The following is a 25881-nucleotide window of genomic DNA, read 5'->3' as shown; positions in this document are numbered from 1 at the left end:
ATGAAAATTATTTTGCACAAAATAATAAAATTTTTAAAAAATTTATGCAAAATAAATTAAATAAAAAAAAAGTTTATTGAGCCATAAAAAAAAAAAATATGAAATCGACTACTGAAGTACTGAAAAACAAAAACAATAATAAATTATTAGTTAAACACAATATTTATCCGTCGATAAAAAAAAGGTATTTGAAATGCGTTATTAATTGACTGGCAGTCGTCGAAGCGAACAATCACGATTGTGAGGCGATGCAAAAACAGTACCGCGGTGGAATGGTGTACAAAATAAATTTGAATCGCTCGATTCGCGAGCGATGATTTAAATTAATGTCTACATCACCAGTGTCACAGGTATTTTAATAAATGTAAAAATTAAATACTGAAAATACTGATCCGTCATTTGTATTTCAAAATGTACAACGCATTCAGTACGATTTATTTTCATAAATTTGAATTTCACGATTTCGCGGTGTTGCTGAAAATTATCATCATTATTATTATCATTATTTTTTTTAAACTTAAAGTTATAAGAATAGATATTAATCTGTAATAGTATCGGAATGAGAATTAAATCATGACAGTTTTGTGACGCTTTCGACTCGTTGACGAGGATCCTGACGTATTTTAACGTCCTGCTAGGTCACGCAGCGTCGGGTTCACCGCGGGGTGTCTTCTTTAACCTTTTTTTTTTTTTTTTTCATAATACACTAATATAAAATTTTATTTTTACATTCAGTAGCTAAAAGACTACAAGACACAATTTAATAACAAAAATTTAAATAATAATTTTTTTCGCATATTAATTTAAAAACAAAAATTCAAATCTTAGAACCGTACGTTAAGAAAAAGTTTGTCTTTAACCCCAAGTTCATAAAAAAATTTTTTAATGCTAATTTTCTTTTGTAAATATTTCGCGTATAAAATATTGAATAAATATGAATTAATTTACTCATTTTCCTTATCTTATTATTTTTTCATTTCAATTGAAATGTTTCCGGTTTCATAAAATAACAAATTCATAAAAAAGAATATTATCTGTAAATTTAAATATATGAATGAATAATCCAATAGTAGAGAATTTTTATCAACCGTAAAAATATTAAAATATTCAAAAAAATATATAATAATTGATGTATAAATAATACGTTGCATAATTAAAATGTAAACTGTTTAAATAATGAGTAATAATAATGTAAAAGACTTAAAAAAGCAAAAGAATCCGTAAAGTGTGAAAATACTTTAACATCGACTCTATAACCCGAGAAATTAGTTTGTGAGATTAAGAAGACGTGTGTGTGTGCGTGTGTGTGTGCCGTAGTTAGATATGGTAAGGGTAAGAGAAAAAGAAAGCCGATAGAGCATGTAGAGATTGAGCAGACTATGCAGGGCTTGAAAGAACTTGGCAGAGGTTAGCTCGCCGTAACCCTATAGCAGCAGTTGGGTGGCTTCTGTCGGGGCAACAGCCCCACAACCCAGCCCACAACCCTCCGTGTGGTACCGCAATAGATAGGGTACTGGCACCTTACTTTACCTTGTTATGTTATTCTCACCTAAAACATCCCTGTTGCGGCCCCATTCGACCTCTAATACACACACACCACCGTACTGATTTTCTCGGTGTCAGCTTTCTTCAGCATTTGCTGTGTCAAGCGAGTAAAAAGTTTAAACCCACAGAGTTTAAGCTCTTATTAGGCTACCAAAAGTCATTTTTTTTTTTTTTTTTTTTTTTTTTTTGTACCCAAAGATCGGAACATTTTTCGCGCAACTGTTTAAGGGAGACTTAGGGGGTAACTGGGGGTGGCTGCAATTTTCGGCTGACATATATCGATACTGCCATTCTAATATTCCCTATCCCACAAAATTTGACATTTTCACTTTTTTTAAAAATGGAATCATTGTAACAATGTGCAGCTTATGTAAAAATTTTAGAGGTCAAATTGGTTATTTAGTATTTTTAAATAAATATTCTAATATGTCGTATCCCACATTCGTATAGGTTTAGTCACGTCTAACATTTTTGATTTTAAGATAATATTAAGGAAGCAATTAACGACATGAGTGAGAAGGTAATGATGCATAATTTTTGACTTTTCTTACAGCATATAATTCAAAATTATTTATTCACTACAAATGCCTGTATTTTATGAAAACATGAAAATAAATTTGTAGGTTATACCAATGTAAACATAATACAAATAATTTTTCTTTGCCGACCGTGCAACGTTTCTATCGTCTCCTGAAAAATTTCCCAAATTTGGGATACGACATATTAGAATGGCAGTATCGATATGTATACTAGCACACGGAGAGAAATGAATAGTAATGATTACCATTCTCCATAGTAACCAAACTCATTTTTTGTAAAATGGTAAATAGTGAAATGTAGAATATAATTCATTAGGATTTTTCTGGTAATGAATACTATGTTACATCGTAACAAATAAAATGGTAAAAATCGCTATCTAGCATAGAAATCAGGGCTATGTGGAATGCTACTCAGTCCCATGCTTGAATAGCTGTCATTACAGTTTAATAAATATATATAAGACAACGAAGTAAACAAACCAAGTAAATAAATTGTTAATTACTAACTACAGTAGACTCTGGTTATAAGTTATATTTCTGTCCATACTCTTACTCACAGGAAAAAATGAAATTGACGTGAAAGTGAGTAGAGCGCCCGATGTAACATAACCAGAGTCTACTGTATTATGATTTTTAGGTAGATTTCTTTAGAAATCGGTCTATTGCTATGGGTCTCATGATCGAATTATCACAGAATTTTGTCACCATATGTCTTATTTTACCTCGTAGAGTCAAAAAATACCATCCACTCAAAAGTTTATATATGTATGTATATACGTATATATATATATACAATATAACGCACCTTGTCGTCACGATAGAGCCCGCAATTCTTAACGGATCTTAATGAAATTTTATACACTTATTTATTGGACGATTACCTTGATCAAGTTCGAAGATGAGCCCAATCGGTCGATTAGTTTGGAAGTTGTGGGTGTTTGAAATTTTTTCTGATTTTCATAAAAATGAATTTTCTGGCTTCATCCTAAAATAACTTTTGAACCGAAAATGATAACTCAATTCTGTAAAAAGTATCTTAAAATTTGAACGATTAGCTTTAATTTTCACTGTAATACTTGATTTTTTAAAACATCTTTTCTAACAATTTGATGATATCGAAAATTTCACAAAAAATAAAAAAAGCTTATTTTTGCAGCTTAGTCTTCTAATAACTTCTAAATAATAAGGCATACTTTATTTACTTAAAATTCATGTTTAAGCTTGAAAAATAAGTATTAATTACACTATTGTAGCTTTATTGTATTTACATATATAAGAAATCTACCTTTCCATTCCGGGTAAGGCCGGATGGCTCTTTTTCAATTTATTCTTTATCTTTTATAAAAATTGATACTTCTTTTTGAGCAATATTTTAATTATTTCAATAGATTCATTCAATTTCTACATATATTTAAAGTAACTTGAATTATTTTTTGTCATAACCTTATTTACTAAATATAAAATAAAAAAAAGACCGTAAATGTTGCTAAGTAACATTGTAGTCATGTTCATTTGCATAGTGTTCTCTCGTCAATGTAGAATAGTAATCATTCCTATGCTAGCATAGCCAACGTCACCATGTAGAATGGAGAATTACTCTGTCCCGTGACTCTTGACGCTAAAAAATCGTCGTTACTATGTAACATAGTAATGGTTACTATTCTACATAAGAATTAGAACTATTGTTTTCTCTCCGTGCACCTATAAAACATTTCAAGGATCTAGATTGTTTAGATCCAGTACACGGAGAGAAAATTATGGTAACTGTTCCTAGTACGTTTATGAAATATCATCCCATACTGTTATGGTAATGATTACTTGGGATTATGGGATATAGACCCATACTTTCTGGGAAAAGTTCCCATAAGTATGGTAACAATTTCTATCATTATGGTAACAGTTTCCATATCGCATGTGAAAGAATCATGGTAATGATTACCATACTCATAGGAATAGTTCCTATAAGCAAATAGTAACCAATCCTATAACCACATTGTAATGGTTCCTAAGTGTATATGGGAATAAACCCTATATATTATGGTAACTATTCCTATAATATTATGGTAATCATTATCATAGTTACATGGTAACAATTACCATGATTCCATAGGAACTACTCAGTTACCATATGGGAATTATATCCATAATTATAGGAATGGTTACCATAATATATATGGGTGCCGTTCCTATAATCAACATTTCAAAAAAACCGGTTACCATGCATTATGGGAACCATTCCCATAATATATTGTAACTGTTATCATCATTTTCTTTCGGTAAAGATTGTTTACTTTTCATTGCGTTTTTTTTATTTTGATACATTTTTTTTTTTTATTCATTTTTATTACCGCCACCGGAAGTTGGAAAATTATTAATAATTACTTTAATACTGATTAATAATTAATTAAATTTTTTTTTGGTTAATGAAAAAAAAAACTTTACAATGCGAGTAATTTTTTAAGATAAATCATAAAAACTTTTACGAAACTTCAAACCGTAAGATTTTATTTTTCTTTATGAAATAAATAATAATAATAAACATTATTGTAATCTATTATAATGCAGTGTAATGTAATAAAAAGATGAATTAAAAACTCTAGGGTACGTAATTCAAGTTAAACCACAATTCAACTCATTAGAGAACGTGCGACAGTATCTTTGATGTCATTCGCCATGAAATGAAACTCTGTAGCCTCAGGTGTGTCTATCACTAGTACCTCAACTCTCTTGCACTCTTAAGTTTACCCAGCACAGCACACAGGTTCAAGAGCGTCTGTTTAATGTATTTTTCACACGACTACTTTACTCCTACACTCTCGCCGTCTTTCACTCGTCAAACGTTTGTACTCTTTAGTCTCCGTTTATTAATTAATTGCGGCTAAATTTTTTACCTCCTTGTTCTTTGATACAACACCTCTTACATAAGTATCGTGTTCATTGATTAATTTTTTAGTTTTCATTTACTCTACAAGTATTCGACTTTATTTGCAATTTGCTTTCAATGAAAATTATATCCAGTCATTATTTTGTCTCACCTGAAATTTTTAAAGTTGTCTACTTAATTAAAATTTAGTTAATTATTTTTAAAAAACATAAAATTAATTTTCTTAAAATTGTAAGACAATAAAGTTGGCAGATATCTGATAATTTTTAAAACTTTGAAATAATAAAATAAAATGTATATAAAATAAAAATTTAAAAAAATGCACATTTAGAAAATTCAAAAATTAGTACATGCATTTTTTTAAATTTTATTATTTTAGTTATTTACTTTATTTATATGTATTTTAAAAGTTACCTTATGTCTGATAAATTTACACTCATAAAATTTGGAGGTTAAGAAATTCGTAAAAATTAACTGGCGGCCATTTTTTTTCCACTTGCAATATTTACAGACTCATTGTACTCAGAATAAACCTTCAATTAATTTCGAATAAATTTAATTAACTAATTTACAAGTGAATTAACTGAAATAATCTACTATAATTATTAAAAAATAAATTTAAAGGTGAAAATAAATTCAAGTAAAATTTCGAGGTTAGAGATTTAGTGGATAATTAAAAATACTAATTGTTAATTGGAATAAAAAAAAAGTTTAACGGTAATTAAGCAAAATTTCGATAAAAAAAAGCGGCGGGTATTGTGTTGAAGTAATACCCAATCAAAAAATTATCCATCGATAATTTCGTTAAGAGGATCGTTAATCCATCTAATTGTTGATATAATTTCACCCTTAAATGCTCAGTATCGCCTTGGCAATTGGTATGTAGAGCTCGGGTAGTCATAGCCACGGGTTCTTGCACTTCTGTGCCGAGTTAACAGAACTTAATGAGTCTCGAAACTACTCGTGAGAGAGAAAGCGGCACAACCCGGCTGGACAAATACACAGGGCCCTTGAGGGTGTCAAGAGATTCTTGCTCGTTATCGTCAACTCAAAGTCCAAATGGACTTGATCTCTACACATAAATATAAATATATGTACATGTACATATATATGTAATGTGGAGTATGTATGTATATATTATTTACCGGTATCATGAGAGTACCTTCGCAAACATTCGTTTTTTTTTTTCCAGTATAGTCACTCATCCAATATAGCTCTCGTGAATGCATCAGCCGATGCTCATGGGAAAACGATCTAATTATCCGTACCATTATCGCACCCGTCAACAAATACCCACGACGTAAACTTTGCGCTTTAAATTCGAGTATTATTCGCTTGGCGTACTGTGTTTTGTTTCCATTATCGAATTGCCATTAATCACATTTTCATTCTGTCCTCTTTATATTTTACTCTTGCTCACACATATATCTATGTAAATCTATATATATGTATGTATGTATATATCGACATATCTACATGAATACACAACGTTCGACATGAACGTAAAAGAGTTTAATCCCGTGTATAGATTATACCGTATAACGTATAGTAATGCTATCATTTTACGCGTGAATAAATTTAAACCACAATCTATATACTTGATCATTTATAAATTTTATCATAAATAAATAACATTTTTTTTTTTACTCTAACTTGTTAAAGTACACTTTAAATAATGATTTATTATTTTTATTTATTTTTCAATCTAATTTATACTTGAAAACTCGCTATAGTAATTACTCACTTCGAGTTTTCAATACTTTGCCAAAGCTAAAATATATCATCAATAACTTGTATCAAATTATTATTATTTTCTTTAAAAGTGAACATTTTTAAATCACTGTACAAAATTTTAATACCATTAATATATGATAGTAAAATATTAAAATATAATTTTGCTGAATCTATGATCCTGAAGTTACCAGCCAATCAATAATTTTTTAATTTTTTTTTTTTAAACAAATCAATTACAAAAAAAAAAAAAAACTAAAACTAAAAATATGCACATGTAGAAAATCAAAAAATCTCCAAGTGCAATTTTTTCAAATATTTATTTTTTTATAATTTATCGTTTTGGATAGATTTAAAAAATTATTAGACGGCTAACTTCAATCTCATTGAATTTTGAGGTTAGAAATTTTTATAAAATTATTTTGGTCAAATCAAATCAATATTTTACTTAAAAAGTATTAAATAATTTATTTTAATAAAAAAACGCCATATTATTGGCAATTGGCCAGTATTTACTTTTAATTTCTTAAATATATATATAGAAAATTTTTATCAACCACAAAAATATAACTTTCTATAGTTACTTGAAAAAATTCTAGTAAATCTAATTTAAAATATGAAAATTTTCAAAAAATTAAATTATAAAAAATTTTGTAGTTATAAATTTAAAAAAAAAATTCAAATATCATTCGAATGAAATTTACATTGTAAATTTAAACGTCGAAGTGAAATTAAGATAATGCAGGTAAAAATTATATGGAAATATGAAAAATGTTTTATAAAATATGAAAAAAACGGAGGCGCTTCTTTATGAATTTTTTTTTTCTTGTATCAACGGCTCTTGCTCATTCGTATAGCATGACGAATAGGCTGAGAGGGTTGTACTGATGTACATTGAAGTGGTGGGTATGTATAAGCAGAGGCAATACCTGCACAGAAGCAGACAGAAGGGGTTGCGGCGAGTGGGGCCCGCGGGGAAGCCGCTAGATGAGTAGAGGAATGAGCAAGCGAGTGAGGGTTGAGAGGGTGAGAGGACGTCGTACACCACTAGGATGGGATTTAATCTGTGTCCCGTTTCACGCTCAGCCAAGTGGAACCTTTTTGCCTCACTTTGCGGCATGACTCGCTTTTGCCTGGTCGTCGCGTAGATTAACGCAAAATTATAAATAAAGAATGTGTGTCGTCTATATAGTTATTCTCTGTATCGTACTCTGTAGGCGTGTATTGGCGTGTGCAACCTGACGGTGTATTCGCTTCTTTGCTTTTCTCTTTTAATGTATATAGATATATATACACATATATATACATGGACTCTTTTCCTCTCATTCTCTTTTACTCTTCATCATCATTCCACTCTCTTTAATTTACCGCATGCCAGGATGCACGCGGTTCTCTTCTTTGTTTGCAACCAGGAGCACTTTTGCCTGTCGTCGTTATAAAAACTGATACACTCAATTTTTATTACTTCAATCATTTTTAAATCTCATCTATCCGTTTTAACATTTTTAATTAACTATTTTTTTTTTTTTTATAAAAAAAAAATTTATTGATTTTAATTTTTACTTCAATAATTAATTTATCAATACGTTTTTAATTATTGAGATAAAAATTTTTTTAAGAAATTATTTTATTAATGATCTTGAGGTAATTTTCAAATGAGGAATTTATATGAAAAAATTTATCACAGAAATAAATTTTTTTTTAATTCTTAAGGATATTTCAGGATTACATAAAAATTTATGACAAAGAGATTTTATAAACATTTGTTATTTATTTCGGGTATTAAATTTTGTAAGCATGCTTAGAAAATAAAAAAAAATATATGATAATTATTCAACTATTTATTTTTGTTTAAATAAAATAAAATTAAAAATTTTTATATAAAAAATACTCGCAGCCCGAGAACGCGAGTACTGATTTCGTTTTTAAATTTTTAATAAAAAAATTTATTTTAGTTGACTAAAATTTAACATTTTCTCGATTTTAACCCTTGTATAAATTGATTTGAATAATTATTTATCCAATTACAATTAAAGCCAAAAAGAATATTTTCAAATTTTACATACACTGTAAAAAATGAGCGGACTTACCGCGGATTAAATCTGGAGTAAATGCGGAGCGGATGACTGTTTATTTATTTGATCCCCTTGGAGTAAAATTTACTCCGAAGGGAAGTTTGTTTTAATATTAAAATTCTGAATTGAAGTGAATGCGGATTGAAACAAAATCCAGATCACTCCAAAATTACTCCGCTGGAAAAACAAACTCCCCACAGGGAAAAAAATCAACTTTAAATATTAGCAGGGGAGGGTGGGGCAAAATGGGCCCTTTAAGAAATAAGGGCTTATTTGTATTATAAATGTCAGCCCATTTTGCCCCCAGAGGTCTATTTCGCCCCCTCCCCCTTCCCCTATTTGGAGTTATAATTTGGAACCCGGATGTCAATATGGGGAATTTTATCATTTCCAACAATAAATTTTATAATACGTGTCATAAATTTTCTAAGTATCAGTTAAAATTTTTAAAGTTCAAATAGTAATTTTTTCTGCATAGACAATAAATTTATACTTATCCTGTAATTATTCATGGAAAATTACTATTCAGAATAATAGTATTTACTGATCACTTTATCATTATATTACTTTTGTTCTCATTTTATATAGTTCATTTTTTTTTGTGTATTTACTCCGCATGCGAAGTGACTTTTTTTTTACTTTTAAATTTTGAGTAAATTCGGATTGAATTAAAATCCATTATCACTTTGAATTTACTGACAATTTTTTACAGTGCAGCAGGTAAAATAAATATATAAGTAGATAAAGTAATATTTGATCAGACTATTAAAGAAAAAAATAAAATATTATTGTAGCGATCTATTAAATTGTCAATTAAATCTCCAAGAGAAAATTTACCTTTCGCAAATTATCATAAAAATAATAATAATAATAATAATAATAATAATAATAATAATAATAATAATAATAGTAATAATAATAATAATAATAATAATAATAATAATAATAATAATAATAATAATAATAATAATAATAATAATAATAATAATAATAATAATTAATAATAATTAATAATAATAATAATAATTATAATAATAATAATAATAATAATAATAATAATAATAATAATAATAATAATAATAATAATAATTGATAATAATTAATAATAATAATAATAATAATAATAATAATAATAATAATAATAATAATAATAATAATAATAATAATAATAATAACTATTATGATTAAAATCTTAATTATATCTCTTGAGAGTTTGAAATAATAATTATTGTCTGTCTTATCTTGTCTACTAAACTATGTCATTACAAGGAGATTAATTTAATTTATTAATTACGAGCTGCATTTAAAATCTTCAATATAATTCTTGATAATAATATTCCATAAAATTGCATTTATAATTCTATTCCATTTACTGAGAGAGTAAAAAAAAAAAAAATAATAAATTGCATTAAAATTATAATAATTAGTGAGTAAAGGAGGAATTGTGTACGTAATAATATTGACGTGCAAATAAATAGGAATATAGAATATGTAAATATGTGCATGTATAAATTATATAGACGGTGACACGTGAGAGGTAATCGAGAGATTAAACTGATCGTTGTGGTTCACAGAGGATGACTTGATGCATGGAGGCGGACCAGGTCTTGGCGGGGGCATGGTCAGTCAGAACTCAATATTTGGATGCTCGTCAGCTGGACACAGTGGGGTCAATCAACTCGGAGGTGTTTACGTTAATGGAAGGCCACTTCCGGATTCCACCAGACAAAAAATTGTCGAACTAGCTCACAGCGGTGCAAGACCGTGTGACATTTCACGCATACTTCAAGTCAGTAATGGCTGTGTCTCAAAAATTCTTGGCAGGTAATTACTCTATTTAATCAATAATTCAATTCATTCTTAATTAATATAATTACCCATCAATATTTTTTTTGTCAAATTCAGAATTCAGGTTCACTTTTACTCTAAACTAAACATGCGATTTCACTTCCGGTTTGGCTTGAAAAAATTTTTCACGTGTCTTTACAATCAAAATTTTATAAAATCACAATATTTTAGTTTTTGAAAATTTTTTAATCCGGTTTTAAAACAAGTCTCCAAAAAATTTAATTTACACTCTACGATTTTTTATTATTTTTAAATAAATATATAAAAAAATTTTTGAAATTCAAATTTTCCTCTTCATTATAAAAAAAAATATTTAGGCAAATAAATTTCAAAATGAAAAAAAATTTACAAAATTTATAACTGAGCTGGGAATTCCTTCGGTTTTCGTGGCGTCGTCAAATGACCGAAGATTCTTGTAGAATTCAACGAAATAAAACTTTTTTAAGGAATAAAATTTTTCGATATCTCGCTTAGTTTTTGAGAAAAGTAAATTTGAAGAAAAATGCGATTTTTTCAAAAAAATTAAAAATTTCAAAGATTTTAATGTCTTCAATTTTTTTGGATTTTTTTCCGGAAAATACATTTGAAGACGAAAATTAAAAAAAAAAAAAAAAGGTCTTAATTAGTCCATTTTTGAAAAAGCTATAGCTTAAAAAAAAAGTTTTTCGTCGAGTTCTACAAGAATTCGCGGTCATTTGGCGGCGCAACGGAAACTAGACTCCTCACTGAGGCAAATAAATACCCTGTCAAAAAATCGGGTGTGAATTTGAAGTAATTACGGATTTTATTGAAATTTGAATTTACTCCGGAGTTCTAGAATTTAAAAAAAAATCGGATACAGAGTGATCCGAATTTTATTTAAATCCACATTCACTCCGATTCGAAATTTGAATATCAAAATAAACTCCCCGGAGTAAATTTTACTCCGAGCGGATTATATAAATGAACAGTCATCTGCTCCGGATTTAATCCACGTTCACTCCGAAAATTTTTGACAGTTTATATATTAAAAATTTTGAAAATGATTTGGGTCTTAAATGTCTTTTTTCAAACGAAATTCATCGATCAAAAGTGAAACTTTATTTGTAAAAAAAAAATTATTGACAAAATATACTTTAATTGATCACTTGTATTTCATTGTGCATGTATAGCAGCAATTATAAATGGTAATTAAATGAATTTAAGTATAACTCCTTGATGAATTAACAGGAGTCTATTATCCATACGATCCACCGGGTAATTGTTGGACGCGTGCAGGGGTAACTTAAAAGCCGAGCTACCGCGTAATAACTAGCTTTAGCCCCCTGTCGGAGTGACAATAATTCCAATGGAGTATGAACCCCGTACCCGGCGATGGTTCTCTTCTCTAAAACGCTACCGCACTACCACCTCTTTCTCCTTTCAAAGCCAATCCCACACCACACACGTCATACAATTTGTGGTCATTACAATTCTAGCCCTTTCATTCTCTCTACTCTACTGTATACTTAATGATAACCACCGATTTTTCTTGTTAAGACTTATCACATATATAGTTTATCATTAAAATCTATTTCTGATTAATAATTATTATCTTATTTAATTTATTCACTTATTAATTACAGATATTATGAAACAGGATCAATAAAACCACGTGCAATCGGTGGCAGTAAACCACGAGTAGCAACGACACCAGTTGTAAATAAAATTGCTGATTATAAACGTGAATGTCCGTCAATATTTGCATGGGAAATACGTGATCGGTTGTTACAAGAGGGAGTTTGTAATAATGATAATATACCTAGTGTAAGTAATTTTCATAAATTTATTATTATTATTATTATTATTATTCTTTTTTTTTTTTTAAATTTTATTTTCATGAAAAAAGAAAAAAATGGGACAAAGTAAAACTGTATTTTAAATAAATTTATACTAGTCTAAGATAATGGAGTTCAAGTTGGTCAGGGGGTAAAATGGTCATTGTAATGGTAAAGTCAGTAGAAATTTTTTTTCGTCAGTATTTTAATTGATTTTTTTTTAATTATTTTTTTGATGAATTTGTTAATTTTTTTAAGGAAGTTAGATTCTGAAGTGTAATTTTTAATTAGTAATAATAATTAAATTACTGGAATGAAATTGATAATTTATATTTTGTATTAGAAAAAAAAAAAGTTAAGTAGAATTTTGGAGTGTCTAGATATGGTCTTGGAAAAATGTGCAAATTAATTTTAAAAAATTCTGAAATTAGAACAAAACTCGAATATTTAAAAAAAAAATTTACTGAAAATTTTGGAATCGTTTTGTCTTTTTTTTGAATTGTAAGTAATAAAAAAAAACCTTGTTATAAAAGGTTTATATTTTGGTAAGAGAATTCAAAGTTGGTCACTAGGTAAAATAGTTGGAAAAAAAATGTTTCAGTTTTTTATAAATTTCAGTCGACTACCCGTTATAAGCCTCTTTCCCTCAATCGGGAGTTACTGAGCCCAAACAGCTTCCCCACATAACCATTTTTTTGAGTTTCGTACCAGACATCCCGTTATAAGCCTCCGTTAAAATTCTCTAAATTATAAACTAACAATACGAACAAAATATCTAAATAAATTATGAAAATTTACTATCGATGTTTCACGGAGAATAATTTAATTATTATTAAGTAAAATATTATTTATTATTCATAGTTGTAATCATTAATTACAATTAAAACTTCTGTTACAATTTAAAAGTTCTATTGATCATTAAGTTACACGTAAAATAAATTGTAGTAATGGCAACAACAACTGGAGTTCCATTTACCACAGGCTGTAGTATGACATGAGACAACTCCAAATTGTGATTAGATTTACTACAATATTGTAGTTAAGCGTCAACTATCGAAAAAAGTAAGATACGCCACAGCATGCGGTATTTGTAACTCCAATTGTAGTTCAATTTACTCGATATGCGGTTACGTAAAAATAAACGGTATATAACCTCAAATTTTTATAAATTATTTCTAAAAATCACTTATTGAGTTATTTGTATATAGTAAACATGGTAATTATTTACAAATAGGCTCCACCCATGCTGGGCCATGTTAAATTTTTTTTCATCAAATTGATCAATTTTTTTTTAATTGTTCATTGTTTTATGTACTTAAAAAAAAAAAAATACATCAATATTATCAAAAAAGATAAAATAGAAATTTTATCCAAAAACATGAAAGCCAATTTTTTTTCCAACTTTTAAAGGCAAAAAAGCTATCGAAATCTTTATTGTTTTTCTCACGACATTTGTTATCATAAATGCGCCGTAAAAACAAGTAGAATAAAAAAAAAATTTTAATTGTTAATTTTTAGGTTTTAAAAAAGTCAGATGATTATTTATGAGACGCTTTAATAATTGAATATACACAACAGATTAACCTCAAAATGGCGAAATAGCGGGAAGTGCTTCTTCTGTAGTACTCTCAACTCCCGCCTGGAGTATTTGTTACTGCAGTGTGCAGTAGAATTAACCGCGAGATAGGAGTAAATTCAACTTATTAACTTAGTAAAATTTGTCGCATATTTAGTAACTTTTATCATTTATGTAGTATTTTTAACTACAAACACATTTACTGCAGCCTTGTAGTAAATGATACTACATATTATTTTCCGTAATTGATCAGTAAAATTATTATTATCATTGCTGTAATTAATACCATTGTCATTATAATTTTTCGCATTACAGTTATTATTAGTGTAAAAAGATAAGTATTTATTTTAGCGCTATATACACTAGAAAAATTGGTATAGTGACATATATATGTAACAAAACGTAAATATGACGTTTAAAATGATATAAAACAAACACAGGCTTATAACGGGTAGCTGAGAACAAAACTCAACGCACGGTAGGGAAGAATAAAATTTCAAAAAAAATTTCCCATATGTCCTCTAGACCAGGCTTATAACGAGTATTCGACTGTAAAATAATTAATACAATTTTCTTTTTAAACTGCAATGACCAGTTTGCCCCTAAAAAATTAAAAAAAAAAAAAATCTTCTGATCTACAAAGAAAATTGTTTTGTTAAAAAATTAACCCATTTTACCCCAATTTTTTTTACTTTTATTCACGCATAATTACTAAATAAATTCATTACGGCATTCAAAGTGATCTATAAAAAAAATTTTAATTACTCTTTCAAACACACAGTAATTTATTAAATTTATTGTTAAAGCTTCCAGAAAATAAAAATTTTTGTCCCTTCTTGTGTAATGATTTCAAATAAAAATTGTAACAATAAAAATTTATTGACTAAAGAAAAAATAAATTGTAGTATGGGCACTCAGACTTAAACTTACCCGTCGGATCTATCCACTCGACCCTAATCAAAGTCTCGTCAATACGATAGCACAGGAGGTAATCGGTCCATTACGTGTACCAGAGGATGTCCATTCCACCCTTGCTATATCCCCTATATCTGAATCTTACAAACATCCTGGGTATCCTACAGAGAGGTCACTAGGCTCATCACGTAGGACGACAGTAGAGCAAAAAAAGTTTCCGGATTAAAGACATATACCGAGGAAGTAGGGAGTGATCCCTCTATCTCCTTTCATTCAATACTAAATTGCTACGCGTGTAAGTCATTATTGGAGACGCGGATGTGTCGTCATTTCGGTACATTCATTCTTCTCAAATAATAATAATAATAATAACAATAATAATAATAAGAGTCCGTATGTCGAGTGTAAGAGAATACAACAGAGTAAAATCATCTCTCCCTAATAAGAGCTAGCAGAGAATGAGCCAGACCCAGATATATATTAAACATGTAGGGTTGGTGGCTTTGGACTAACGCTCGCACTTGGGTCCTAACAGTTCGGTTGAATGTAGAGGCCTTGTCTTTACCCCGGCCTATTCGCTCGTAGTCTGTAGTCTGTATCGTAATATAAGGGGGCGGATGGCGGAAAGCGGGTAGAGAATAAACTGAATGGGATCAGTTAAGCGTGCTGCTTAACAATTATTCGTGTTTGGTCGCGCGTGTAATGGCCTGCATCGAGGCTGCGGCTGCTGTGCGGCGGACCAGTCGCTATTCCCGCCAAGGGAGATACTTTAAACTAAACTACACTACTGAAACTAAACCTTACAGTCTATGGTATACTACTGCTTTATGCTTATGCTAATGCTAATACTAATACTAACACACGATAATTCATTATTATTATTATTATTATTAGTATTATCTTTTTTTTACTTATTTTTTTATAGGTAATTTAGTTTTTTACGAATCATTTGAATTTATTTTTGAGTTAGAGTACAATTTATTTGAAAATCGAATTCTTCTTCTGTATTTTATTTTTTAATAAACCAATTACAAAAAAAAAAAAAAAAAAACTAAAAATATGCACATGTAGAAAATTTTAAAGACTACAGGTGCAATTTTTTCAAATATTTTTTTTTTCATAATTTATTGTTTAAAAAAAAAATCAAAAAATTATTCGACGTTGGCTAATTTCAGTATCATCATTATTTTTTATTGTGAGCTGACAAATTATTTCATGATCTTAAAGTTAGCGAACAATGAAAAAAAAAAATGAAAATATGCACTTGTAGAAAATTAGAAGAACTACAGGTGCAATTTTTTAAAAATATTTTTTTTTTTTAATTTATCGTTCTGAAAAATTCCAAAATCATATCAATGATACTATTAGCCGACGTCTAATAATTTTTGAATTTTGTTTTGAACAAAATAAATTATAAAAAAAAGTATTTAAAAAAATTGCACCTATAGTTTTTTGAATTTTCTACATGTGCATATTTTTAGTTTTTTTTTTTTTTTTTTAAATTAAATGGTTAAAAAAGAATTCAAAAATTGTTGATTGTCTGCTAACTTCAGAATCATATATTATTACTTTTAATGCACAGAAAAAAAGGATGTCTTGCCGGAAGTATTTTTTTCTCACATTAAAAAATTTTCCTTTTTAATTTTCCAATCTTAATTAATTAAAAAAAAATTATTTCATTTTTACTAATTATGAAATTCATTAAAATAAAAAACAAAATGCTCATATTTTAAATTTTATAAAAATATCAAATATCAATTGAACTTCAATTTTCTTCAAAGTCTGAAATATTCAAACTCAAAAAAAATTACTTGAGAATATCTGGTAATGAACTAAAAAAAAAATTAATTAATTAAATTATTAAAAAAATAAAAGATTACTAAAATAACTTTGATAATAAATTTCGTCTAACAGATTGAAATTCACAAACTATTCTAGTTATCGCAGTGGTTGCGTTCATTATAACTTGAAATCTAAACCACAACTGCGCAAAAGGACCGCAGGTTTAAATTTTCCATCCTAAATGTCTCTTTGTCCAAACGTCACTACAAATTCAAAATTATTTTGACATAAAAAAAAAATAATCTGTAAGGCCATCTTGAGATCCATTTCCACAATTAGAACTAGAGCCCATAACCCAAAGCAAACAAATAAATGATCTGATAAAATTGTTTGTGTCCAGGTGTCCTCGATCAACAGGGTGCTGAGAAATCTAGCCTCCCAGAAAGAGCAACAGGCAGCAGCAGTTCAGGCCCATCAGGGCGCCGAAAGTGTCTACGACAAGCTGAGAATGTTCAACGGTCAGGCCACTGGTTGGCCGCCAGCCTGGTACTCAGCTACACCTTCCCATCATCCTCTGGCAACCGGGATACCAACAACAGCTGCACCAGGAACTGGTCAATCCTTATTACCCGGTGGTCAATTGCATCCTCGTGATGATTCGCTTCTCAAACGTTCTGGTAATTTTTATATTTTTACTTTTACTTCTCACTATTTTATATATATATGTATATGTCTATATATATATAAGTATTGATTTTTTAAAACCATTGTCATCTGTGATCCTTCAAGTACTTGGCGTGATTTCGAGTGTCGAAGTATTTTTTTTTTTATAAAAATTTTAAAGGCGACATAAGAATGGGCAGGATTTTATAAGCGACGACAGAATAAAGTTTAAATATAAAGAAAAGATAAAATATGAAGGCAAAGTGTATTTCATATTGTTATAGCTGGGTTGAATATAAAATATATAAATGTGTATGGTATGGAGTTATATAATGTAATGTAATAATAGGATCTGTGAAATCATTGAACCGAGATGGAGATTGAGATTGCGGGTGCAGATTGCCCTTACAGATGACGACTGTTCCAGATGCTTGGTTATACTGCCTACTACCTACTACTACCTACTACCTATTGCTTTGCTTTCCTATTCAATAGACAGATTAACGATGCCACCAAAGTGCTTTCTCTTTCTCGTTTACTTGTTTTGTCCTCTTACCGCAGTTGCGCGTGCACACGAAATCCGAGACAACAATATGCAGATTGGATTAAAATGCTTCGGGGTGTTGTAAGAGCTATTTTAATTACACGAGCTGATTAAATAGATTTATTGTCTCAGAAAACTACGTTATGTTAACAGAAATTACCATTTTTTTTTATTTACTTCTTTAGTTTAAACAGTTTAGTTTTTAAAAAAATTTCGCGCGAAATTTTGAATTTCATATTCAATATCAAGTAGTTTTGCTTAAAACTGTAAAATTTACTTGAAAAAAATTTAATTTCATATTTTATTTTAAAATTATTTATGAATAAAATTTTAAAATTATTGAATTTTCTTTTGGCGCGAAAGTTTGAAAAAAAAAATTTTCAGGTTAAATTAGAGAAAAAAATTTAAAAACGTGTTTTAAGATTCAAAATAAAAGTTATGACTATTTTTATAAGCACTCGTCTTTTACGCTTTGTCTTTTAATAAAACGGAAATGGATTGAAGTAAAAAATAAAAAAAAAAAAGAAATTAAAGCTTGGAACGTAAACTCGGCAATTAAATTATTTAAATAAAGCTGAAAAATTTTAGTTAAGCCTAATTTATAGTCAATTAAAAAAAAATTTTAATTTTTCAAAAATTAATTTTTTTTTTTTTTCAAAAATGAACAGAAAATTTTTTTTTGCTTATTTTTAAAAAAAGACTGCGAAAGAATGCTGCGAGCTTTGAAATAATTTCTGGGTACCGTCATTTTGAATGAAGGTATCGAAAATTAAATTCTTAAATATATATGAAATTTCAAAAAATTGATCAAGAAAAATCTAAAAATAAATTTGAAATCAGTAAAAAAATAAATAGTCTCAATTGACACGCAGGATTAAAAAATGAAAATAATAATTATCAAAATTAATGAATAGTAATCTTTATAAAAAGATATTGTGACGACGCACGAAAAAATAATGAAGCAAACAAGACATTGAGGTACGTTTGGATGAAATTGAGTGCAATCGAACGAATTGCAATCGAGACATCGTGTCTCTATGATCTAACTAGTTTTGCCAGTGAGTAGAGCAGACCAAAGCAGAGCTGGTATAGAAAGGAGAGAAAGCAGAGGGTTGGGTGTTGAGGCGTAGCTAGATAGCAAGCTGGTATACACACATACACTTTGGTGTGACAAGTAGCTACAAGGCTACAAGTTACATGTACCATCAAGGTTCCAACCTCTGTCTCGGTATTTTGTGAGGAAATGTCTCCGCTGAATTCAAGTATGAGAATGTGAGAGGATAACGAGGGTGTAGTTGTATAGTAGAGTCGAATTGAGTACTGGTACTGGTATTAGTGTTAGTGTTAGTGTTAGTGCTAGTACTAGTGTTAGTGCTGAGGATGGTGATTGTGATGGTGATGGTAGAGATTCTGAGGGACAAAGAGGTCACAGATAGCTGAGAAGTGGTGAGGGTGAGGGTGAGCAAGCAAGAAAGCGAGCAGCTGACGTACAGACCCCCCTGCTCTGCGCCACTAACTCTGGAGCCTCTGGAGCCGACAGAGTAAAGGGTCCAAAGCTGTAGCTGTAACCGTAGATGTGGATGTAGATGTAGATGTTATAGGGCGGGAGGGATGATAAAGCCGAGGGTTCGGTGCGCAGAGGCGGAAGATAATCGTCGCCCTTCAGGGCTTGACAGCCTCTATGTTCGCTATATATAGACACGATATAGATAGATAGATGTATATATATATATATGTTTTATGTGAACAAGTTAGATGTAGATGCTTTGCATCATGTCTCTCACCTCAAGTTATTTATTTATATTGTTTATATAGCTCATATATTTACATTTATTTTATTATTGTTATTGTTATTTGTTTAAACAGATGCTGGGTCTTTGTTGTCACATCAACAAGAAACAACGTCTGATGGTAATTCAGATCATAACTCATCTGGGGATGAAGATTCACAGGTTCGGCTCAGGCTCAAACGTAAATTGCAACGCAATCGCACCTCTTTTTCCAATGATCAGATCGATGCGCTTGAAAAAGGTATTTATTTTGGTTTGTTTTATTATTTTAAATTTCTCGTAAGGAATTGAAAATACGGGAGTATATGTAAGGACATAAATTGTAGAGAAATTTTTTTGCTACAAAAATGGTCTCCTGAAAAATTCACATAATTATGAATGTTCTCGAGATAATTGAACTTTAAGACTCAGATTGAAAAAAAATCTGTAATAATTTTGAGGATTAAATTTTTTTAAGTTTCAAAAGCAAATAACTTTTTAAAAATAAAGAATATGTGAATAGATGTAAGGACATATTTTGTGGGGAATTTAATTCGCTACAAAAATGGTCCTTTGAAAAATTTGTGTAATTCTGATAGTTTATAAGATATTTTCAATTTAAAGCTTAGGCTGAAAAAAATACGATAATTTCGAGAATTATATTTTTTTAAGTTTCAAAAGTCAATAACTCATTAAAAATCCAAAATATGTGAATAGATGTAAGGACATATTTTGTGGGGAATTTGATTCGCTACAAAAATGGTCCTTTAAAAAATTTGTGTAATTCTGATAGTTTACAAGATATTTTAAATTTAAAGCTTAGGCTGAAAAAAATACGATAATTTTGAGAATTATATTTTTTTAAGTTTCAAAAGTCAATAATTCATTAAAAATCCAAAATATGTGAATAGATCTAAGGACATATTTTGTAGAAAATTTAATTTGCTACAAAAATGGTCTCTTGAAAAATTAGCGTAATTATGATAATTTACAAGATATTAAAAATTAAAGATCTAGCCAAAACTTCATATTTTCCTACTTCTAATAAATTAAAACTAAAATAATTATTTGAATAATTCCATATAATATACATGCATAAACAGCTTGAAAACAAAATTTGTAAGTAACGAAATTAAAGCAGAGTAATGACGCGCACTTGTTGCAATGTTGCTCTTATTACAGAATTCGAGCGGACCCATTACCCGGACGTATTTGCACGAGAGCGTCTCGCCGAGAAGATTGGATTGCCTGAGGCACGTATCCAGGTGAGTGTGAATGTGTACGAGTGTGTGGGGGCGTGCCTCTAACATTAAAAGGCTCCGTTCAAACCACTGCCCATAGTGCTTCAACATAGAACTGCTCGAAAATCTCAAAACATCCAAACAAAAAACAAACTAGACTAAACCAAAACCCTCTTTCTGACCTCCAGCTACTGAATACTAATCGGTCAATCAATTAACAATAAATTATTTTAAATTAAATTAATAAAACATTCGTCCGCTTTGAAAAAAGTGAAATAATCTCACCCACTATTGTGAAAATAATAATAATAATTTTAATTAATACATTACAACGAAAACGTCATGAGGTGACGTATGGCGAGTACAAGCTAATATGTACGCAGCCTTGTCGTACATTGTTTGGACGTAGCCTCCTGCCGACACACAATGTACCGGCACACGGCACCGAGCATATCCAGCGGTCAGAGAGTGAGAAAGAGAGAGAAAGAGAGGGAGAGACTGGACGAGAAAGCGAGGAAGCGACAACAACACAGGTTGAGGATTGGCCGTGATATAAACGCAAAAGGGGTTTGAGTCAGCGAGGTACTCGCTGTCGGGAGGTAGGCGGCCTGTGGGGGCTCGAACCAAGCGTTATGTGGACGTACAAACAGTGCAAGACCATGTTGACGCATGTTTTCAAGCCTCGTTGGCTGGTATTGATCTTGCTAAGTGCAGGAAACTAACAGACGAACTCCGCCACTGGGAACTCAGAAGAGAAAATCCGAGTCTATATCAACTGGACCCATTGTTATCATTATTTTTTAAAATTACATCTGACATTTTTTCATTCAAATATTTATTACTATTTTTTTTTTATTTTATTTTACATCAAACTTTAAATGTTAAGATTTATTGATGATTATATATATTTATATGTATATAAGAATGATAATAAAAGAGATATATAAAGAGGAAATATTGGATTGAGGCATGAGGGTTTCAAACTCGAGAGAAGAGAAGAGAAGAGAAGAGTAGAGAAGGCCTAAGAGGGTTCTTCGTACTGGGATACCATGGCAACGATGCGTCCCCGGGGAAGTTGCCCTCTGATTGGCCGATCCTACTTCTACTTCAATATATATATACATATATATATATATATATATATATATGTATATATGTATATAGATAGATATGTATATAAAGCAAGTACTTGGGAATTCAGTAGTACGCACCCTGAGGGTATAGGATTATAATGGGGCCTCTTGAAATGGCCGAAAAGCTGCAGAGCTGTTGGGAAGATCCATTTTGGATGTAGATGTGGATGGGGATGTTGATGTTGATGTTGATGTTAAATCTGTGATGTAGCAAATCGAACGGAAGCCATGGAGGCGCGTAGCCATGTAGTTGCGTCTGACTATACGTGGTTTTTACTACTTGCTTGGGATGACTGGGTTATGAGTGTGGTAATTGAAGACGAGGTGGAAATGGCTGGTGTGTTAATAATTACTCTTTTAATTACAGGTTTGGTTCAGCAATAGACGGGCAAAGTGGCGCAGGGAAGAAAAATTACGCAATCAGCGGCGTGCTGCCGTTGATCAGGTCGTCGGTGGAGGTGCTGGGGGAATTTCTAGTGGATCGGCACCACCTGCTGCTACGCCGGCTACTCCTAGGATACCGTTGAATGCTGGGTTCAATGCCATGTACTCGTCCATTCCCCAGCCTATCGCTACTATGCCTGATACTTATAGGTAATGGCGGTTACTAGGAAAATTTTTCTCTTGATTCTGATGGATTTTAAAATTTAAATGTCGGGGTTTTAAATAAATTTTTATTAATTCTGAAGAAAAAATTGTATTGGGCTAAAAAAAAAAATTGTTTGTAAATTAAAACTCTGCCATTAATTGCATTAATTAAAATTAAATTGAGGGAGAGGGGGGAAAACGGAGTACTCCTAAAATTTTATAAAAAAAAAATGTTTTTTAAAAATTCCAAAATTACTTTTGTAAATATATTTAAGAATTATTTTTAATTTTTTTTGTTAAACTTTTTCAAAAATCGAGTGTCAGTAGAAATTTTTTTTTTTTTTTTGCATCTAATAATTATGTAAAATTCAATTTTTTAATGTAAATTACTTACGAAAAAATTTATTTAATATCCAGAATTTTTTTTTTCACTTTTTTGGGGGTGACTATTTTGCCCGCAAAAATGCAATTTTTTTTTTAACGGAAACTAAAAATTTTTTCTATTTGAATATCCCTACAAAAAAAAAAATTTCACGTACTTGAGTCCTCGCATTTTCTTAAGTACCTCAACCCTCCCCTAAGTAATGACAGAAAAAAATTAATAAATTCTACAGGTTTTTTTTGGACTCGGATTTGAATAAAAATTATTTTAGTAAAAATAGTATAAAAGTATAGAATAAAATTTCGACTATAAAATAATTTTTTTTCGTGACTGTACGATAATTAGAGCCCAAGTTACAACGATTTAAAGATGAGTAAATTGTAGTAGAATAAAATGAATGAAAAAATGCTAACAATAGTTTGTAATGATATATAAATTATAAGGTGAAAATAATAGTGTTGAACTTGATGGTTTTCAGTTCAATGACTAGTAGTTTGGGCGGATCAATGGGTGGCAGTTGTCTGCAACAGCGAGCCGAAGGATACCCTGCGTACGTATTTCACGAGCCGCTGCACTCTTTAACCCAGTCTTATTCTCATCACACGAGTGCGGCGCATTCGCAACCCCATCGCGGCATACCGACCTCCCACGGTGGAACACCGAGCACATCGGGGGGTCAACCGACCGGTCCAGGAGGGGCACCATACCAACCTACCACTTCAACTGCCACTGGTAAGTAAATTAAATCACTTTTAATTGGGATCCTTTCCTTTATTATCATGCGCTCTTTGCATTCTTTTTAATTACCGGGATTTTTCTTTTCAACAGAAGTAAATAATAATAACATCAACAACATATAGACTATTTGTTAACTTGAACAGTCAATTACTAACGCAATAAACAAAACTTTTTTTTAATTGATTTTTTAAATCTAAGGACCGCTGGCCAATTGTCTGGTAAACAAGAAGTCAGCGGTTCGATTCCAGTCTAGAGTTTAAAAAAAAAAAAAAAAAAAAAAAAAAAATTAGTACTGATAACCATAAAAATTACTTGGATTTAAATTGTCGTTGAATATTTATTGATAAATAAAATTATGATAAAATGAATGAATAATTATTATGATAAAATAAATATATGAGCGCACTTGTGATGTCTGATGGCTTTTTCGAGAGACAACAGTCACTCAGTGTACATACTCTTGAGGAAAAAGTTTATTTTATGTACATATCTATGTATATATTTGTGTACATATAATATGTAGAGAACACAGATGAGGAAACGACGAGAGAATGCTTGTAAAATGCTAATGCGCCGGATACAGATAATTTTTCTACTCATGTACTCTGTGAAATGTACAGACACAAAATCCTCATTGCATATTTTGTTGTTCCGGCTTTCTATGCCAAATTACTTAGCCATTTAACTCTTATTAATTTTAGTAATACGCTCGTTAGCTTATTAACTTTTTTATTGCCAATTTTTTACTTTTGTTGAATTTTATTTTTTTTTTTTTTTTTGTGGTAATAACTAATTTGTATTCGGGGTAAAATGGGCCTATGATAATAATGTTAACATTTATTATTATTATCATTAAATTTTAAATTACGTAAAAATGTCATGGGATTTTTTCTGTACTGTAAAAAATTTGTGAAGTGAACGCGGATTAAACCCGGAGTAAATGCGGATTTTAATAAAATCCAAATCACTCAGCTGGAAAAACAAACTTCTTATCTACTCCATATGCGAAATAATTTTTTTTTTAAAACTCTGGAACTTCGAGTAGTGGAGTAAATTCGGATTTAAATAAAATCTGTAATCACTTTAAATTTAATCCCGACTTTTGAAAGAGTAGGAAATTCAAATGGTTACAAAATTAATTGAGTACTCTGTAAAAAATTGGGAGTAAATTCGAAATGATTACGGATTTTATTTAAATGCGAATTCACTCCGTCAGAGTTACAGAGTTTAATAATAAAATCACTCTGCACATGGAGTAAATATGGAGTTTGTTTTTTCAGCAGAGTAACTAGATAGATTTCTTTAGAAATCGGTCTATTGCAATGGGTCTCATGATCGAATTATCAAAGAATTTTGCCACCATATGTCTTAATTTACCAAGTAGAGTCAAAAAATACCATCCACTCAAAAGTTTATATATGTATGTATGTACGTATATATATATATACAATATAACGCGCCTTGTCATCACGATAGCGCCCGCAATTCTTAACGGATCTTAATGAAATTTTATACACTTATTTATTGGACGATTACCTTGATCAAGTTCGAAGATGAGCCCAATCGGTCGATTAGTTTGGAAGTTGTGGGTGTTTGAAATTTCTTCTGATTTTCATAAAAATGAATTTTCTGGCTTCATCCTAAAATAACTTTTGAACCGAAAATGATAACTCAATTCTGTAAAAAGTATCTTAAAATTTGAACGATTAGCTGTAATTTTCACTGTAATACTTGATTTTTTGAAACATCTTTTCTAACAATTTGATGATATCGAAAATTTCACAAAAAATAAAAAAAGCTTATTTTTGCTGCTTAGTCTTCTAATAACTTCTAAATAATAAGGCATATTCCATTTACTTAAAATTCATATTTAAGCTTGAAAAATAAGTATTAATTACACTATTGTAGCTTTATTGTTTTTACATATATAAGAAATCTACCTTTCCATTCCGGGTAAGGCCGGATGGCTCTTTTTTAGATTTTAGTTGAATCCGCATTCACTCCGACCCGTAGTTTCAATATTAAAATAAACTCCCCTTCGGAGTGAATTTTCCTCCAAGTAGATCAAATATCACTCCGAAATTTTTTCACAGTGTCTATTTTTATCACCTCCGTATTCGTGTAATCAGAAA

The 25881-nt window shown here is 30.0% G+C and overlaps 1 protein-coding gene across 1 annotated transcript in view; it reads left to right on the top strand.

Annotated features, from left to right (window-relative positions):
- LOC103570688 (paired box protein Pax-6) overlaps nt 1–25881 on the top strand; it is a 31505-nt gene that overhangs the window by 2267 nt on the left and 3357 nt on the right. The window contains exons 3-9 of the mRNA XM_053742461.1: nt 10331–10598; nt 12227–12407; nt 17092–17368; nt 19765–19929; nt 20850–20932; nt 22409–22635; nt 23490–23743. Coding sequence (XP_053598436.1) covers nt 10331–10598; nt 12227–12407; nt 17092–17368; nt 19765–19929; nt 20850–20932; nt 22409–22635; nt 23490–23743 — 1455 coding nt within the window. The remainder of the gene's footprint in view (nt 1–10330; nt 10599–12226; nt 12408–17091; nt 17369–19764; nt 19930–20849; nt 20933–22408; nt 22636–23489; nt 23744–25881) is intronic.

This window comes from Microplitis demolitor, chromosome 10 (assembly GCF_026212275.2).
Source record: "Microplitis demolitor isolate Queensland-Clemson2020A chromosome 10, iyMicDemo2.1a, whole genome shotgun sequence".
NCBI classification, from domain to species: Eukaryota; Metazoa; Arthropoda; class Insecta; order Hymenoptera; family Braconidae; genus Microplitis; species Microplitis demolitor.
The sequence above is the reverse complement of the archived record's forward strand: the minus strand, read 5'-3'. Positions and strand labels throughout refer to the sequence as shown.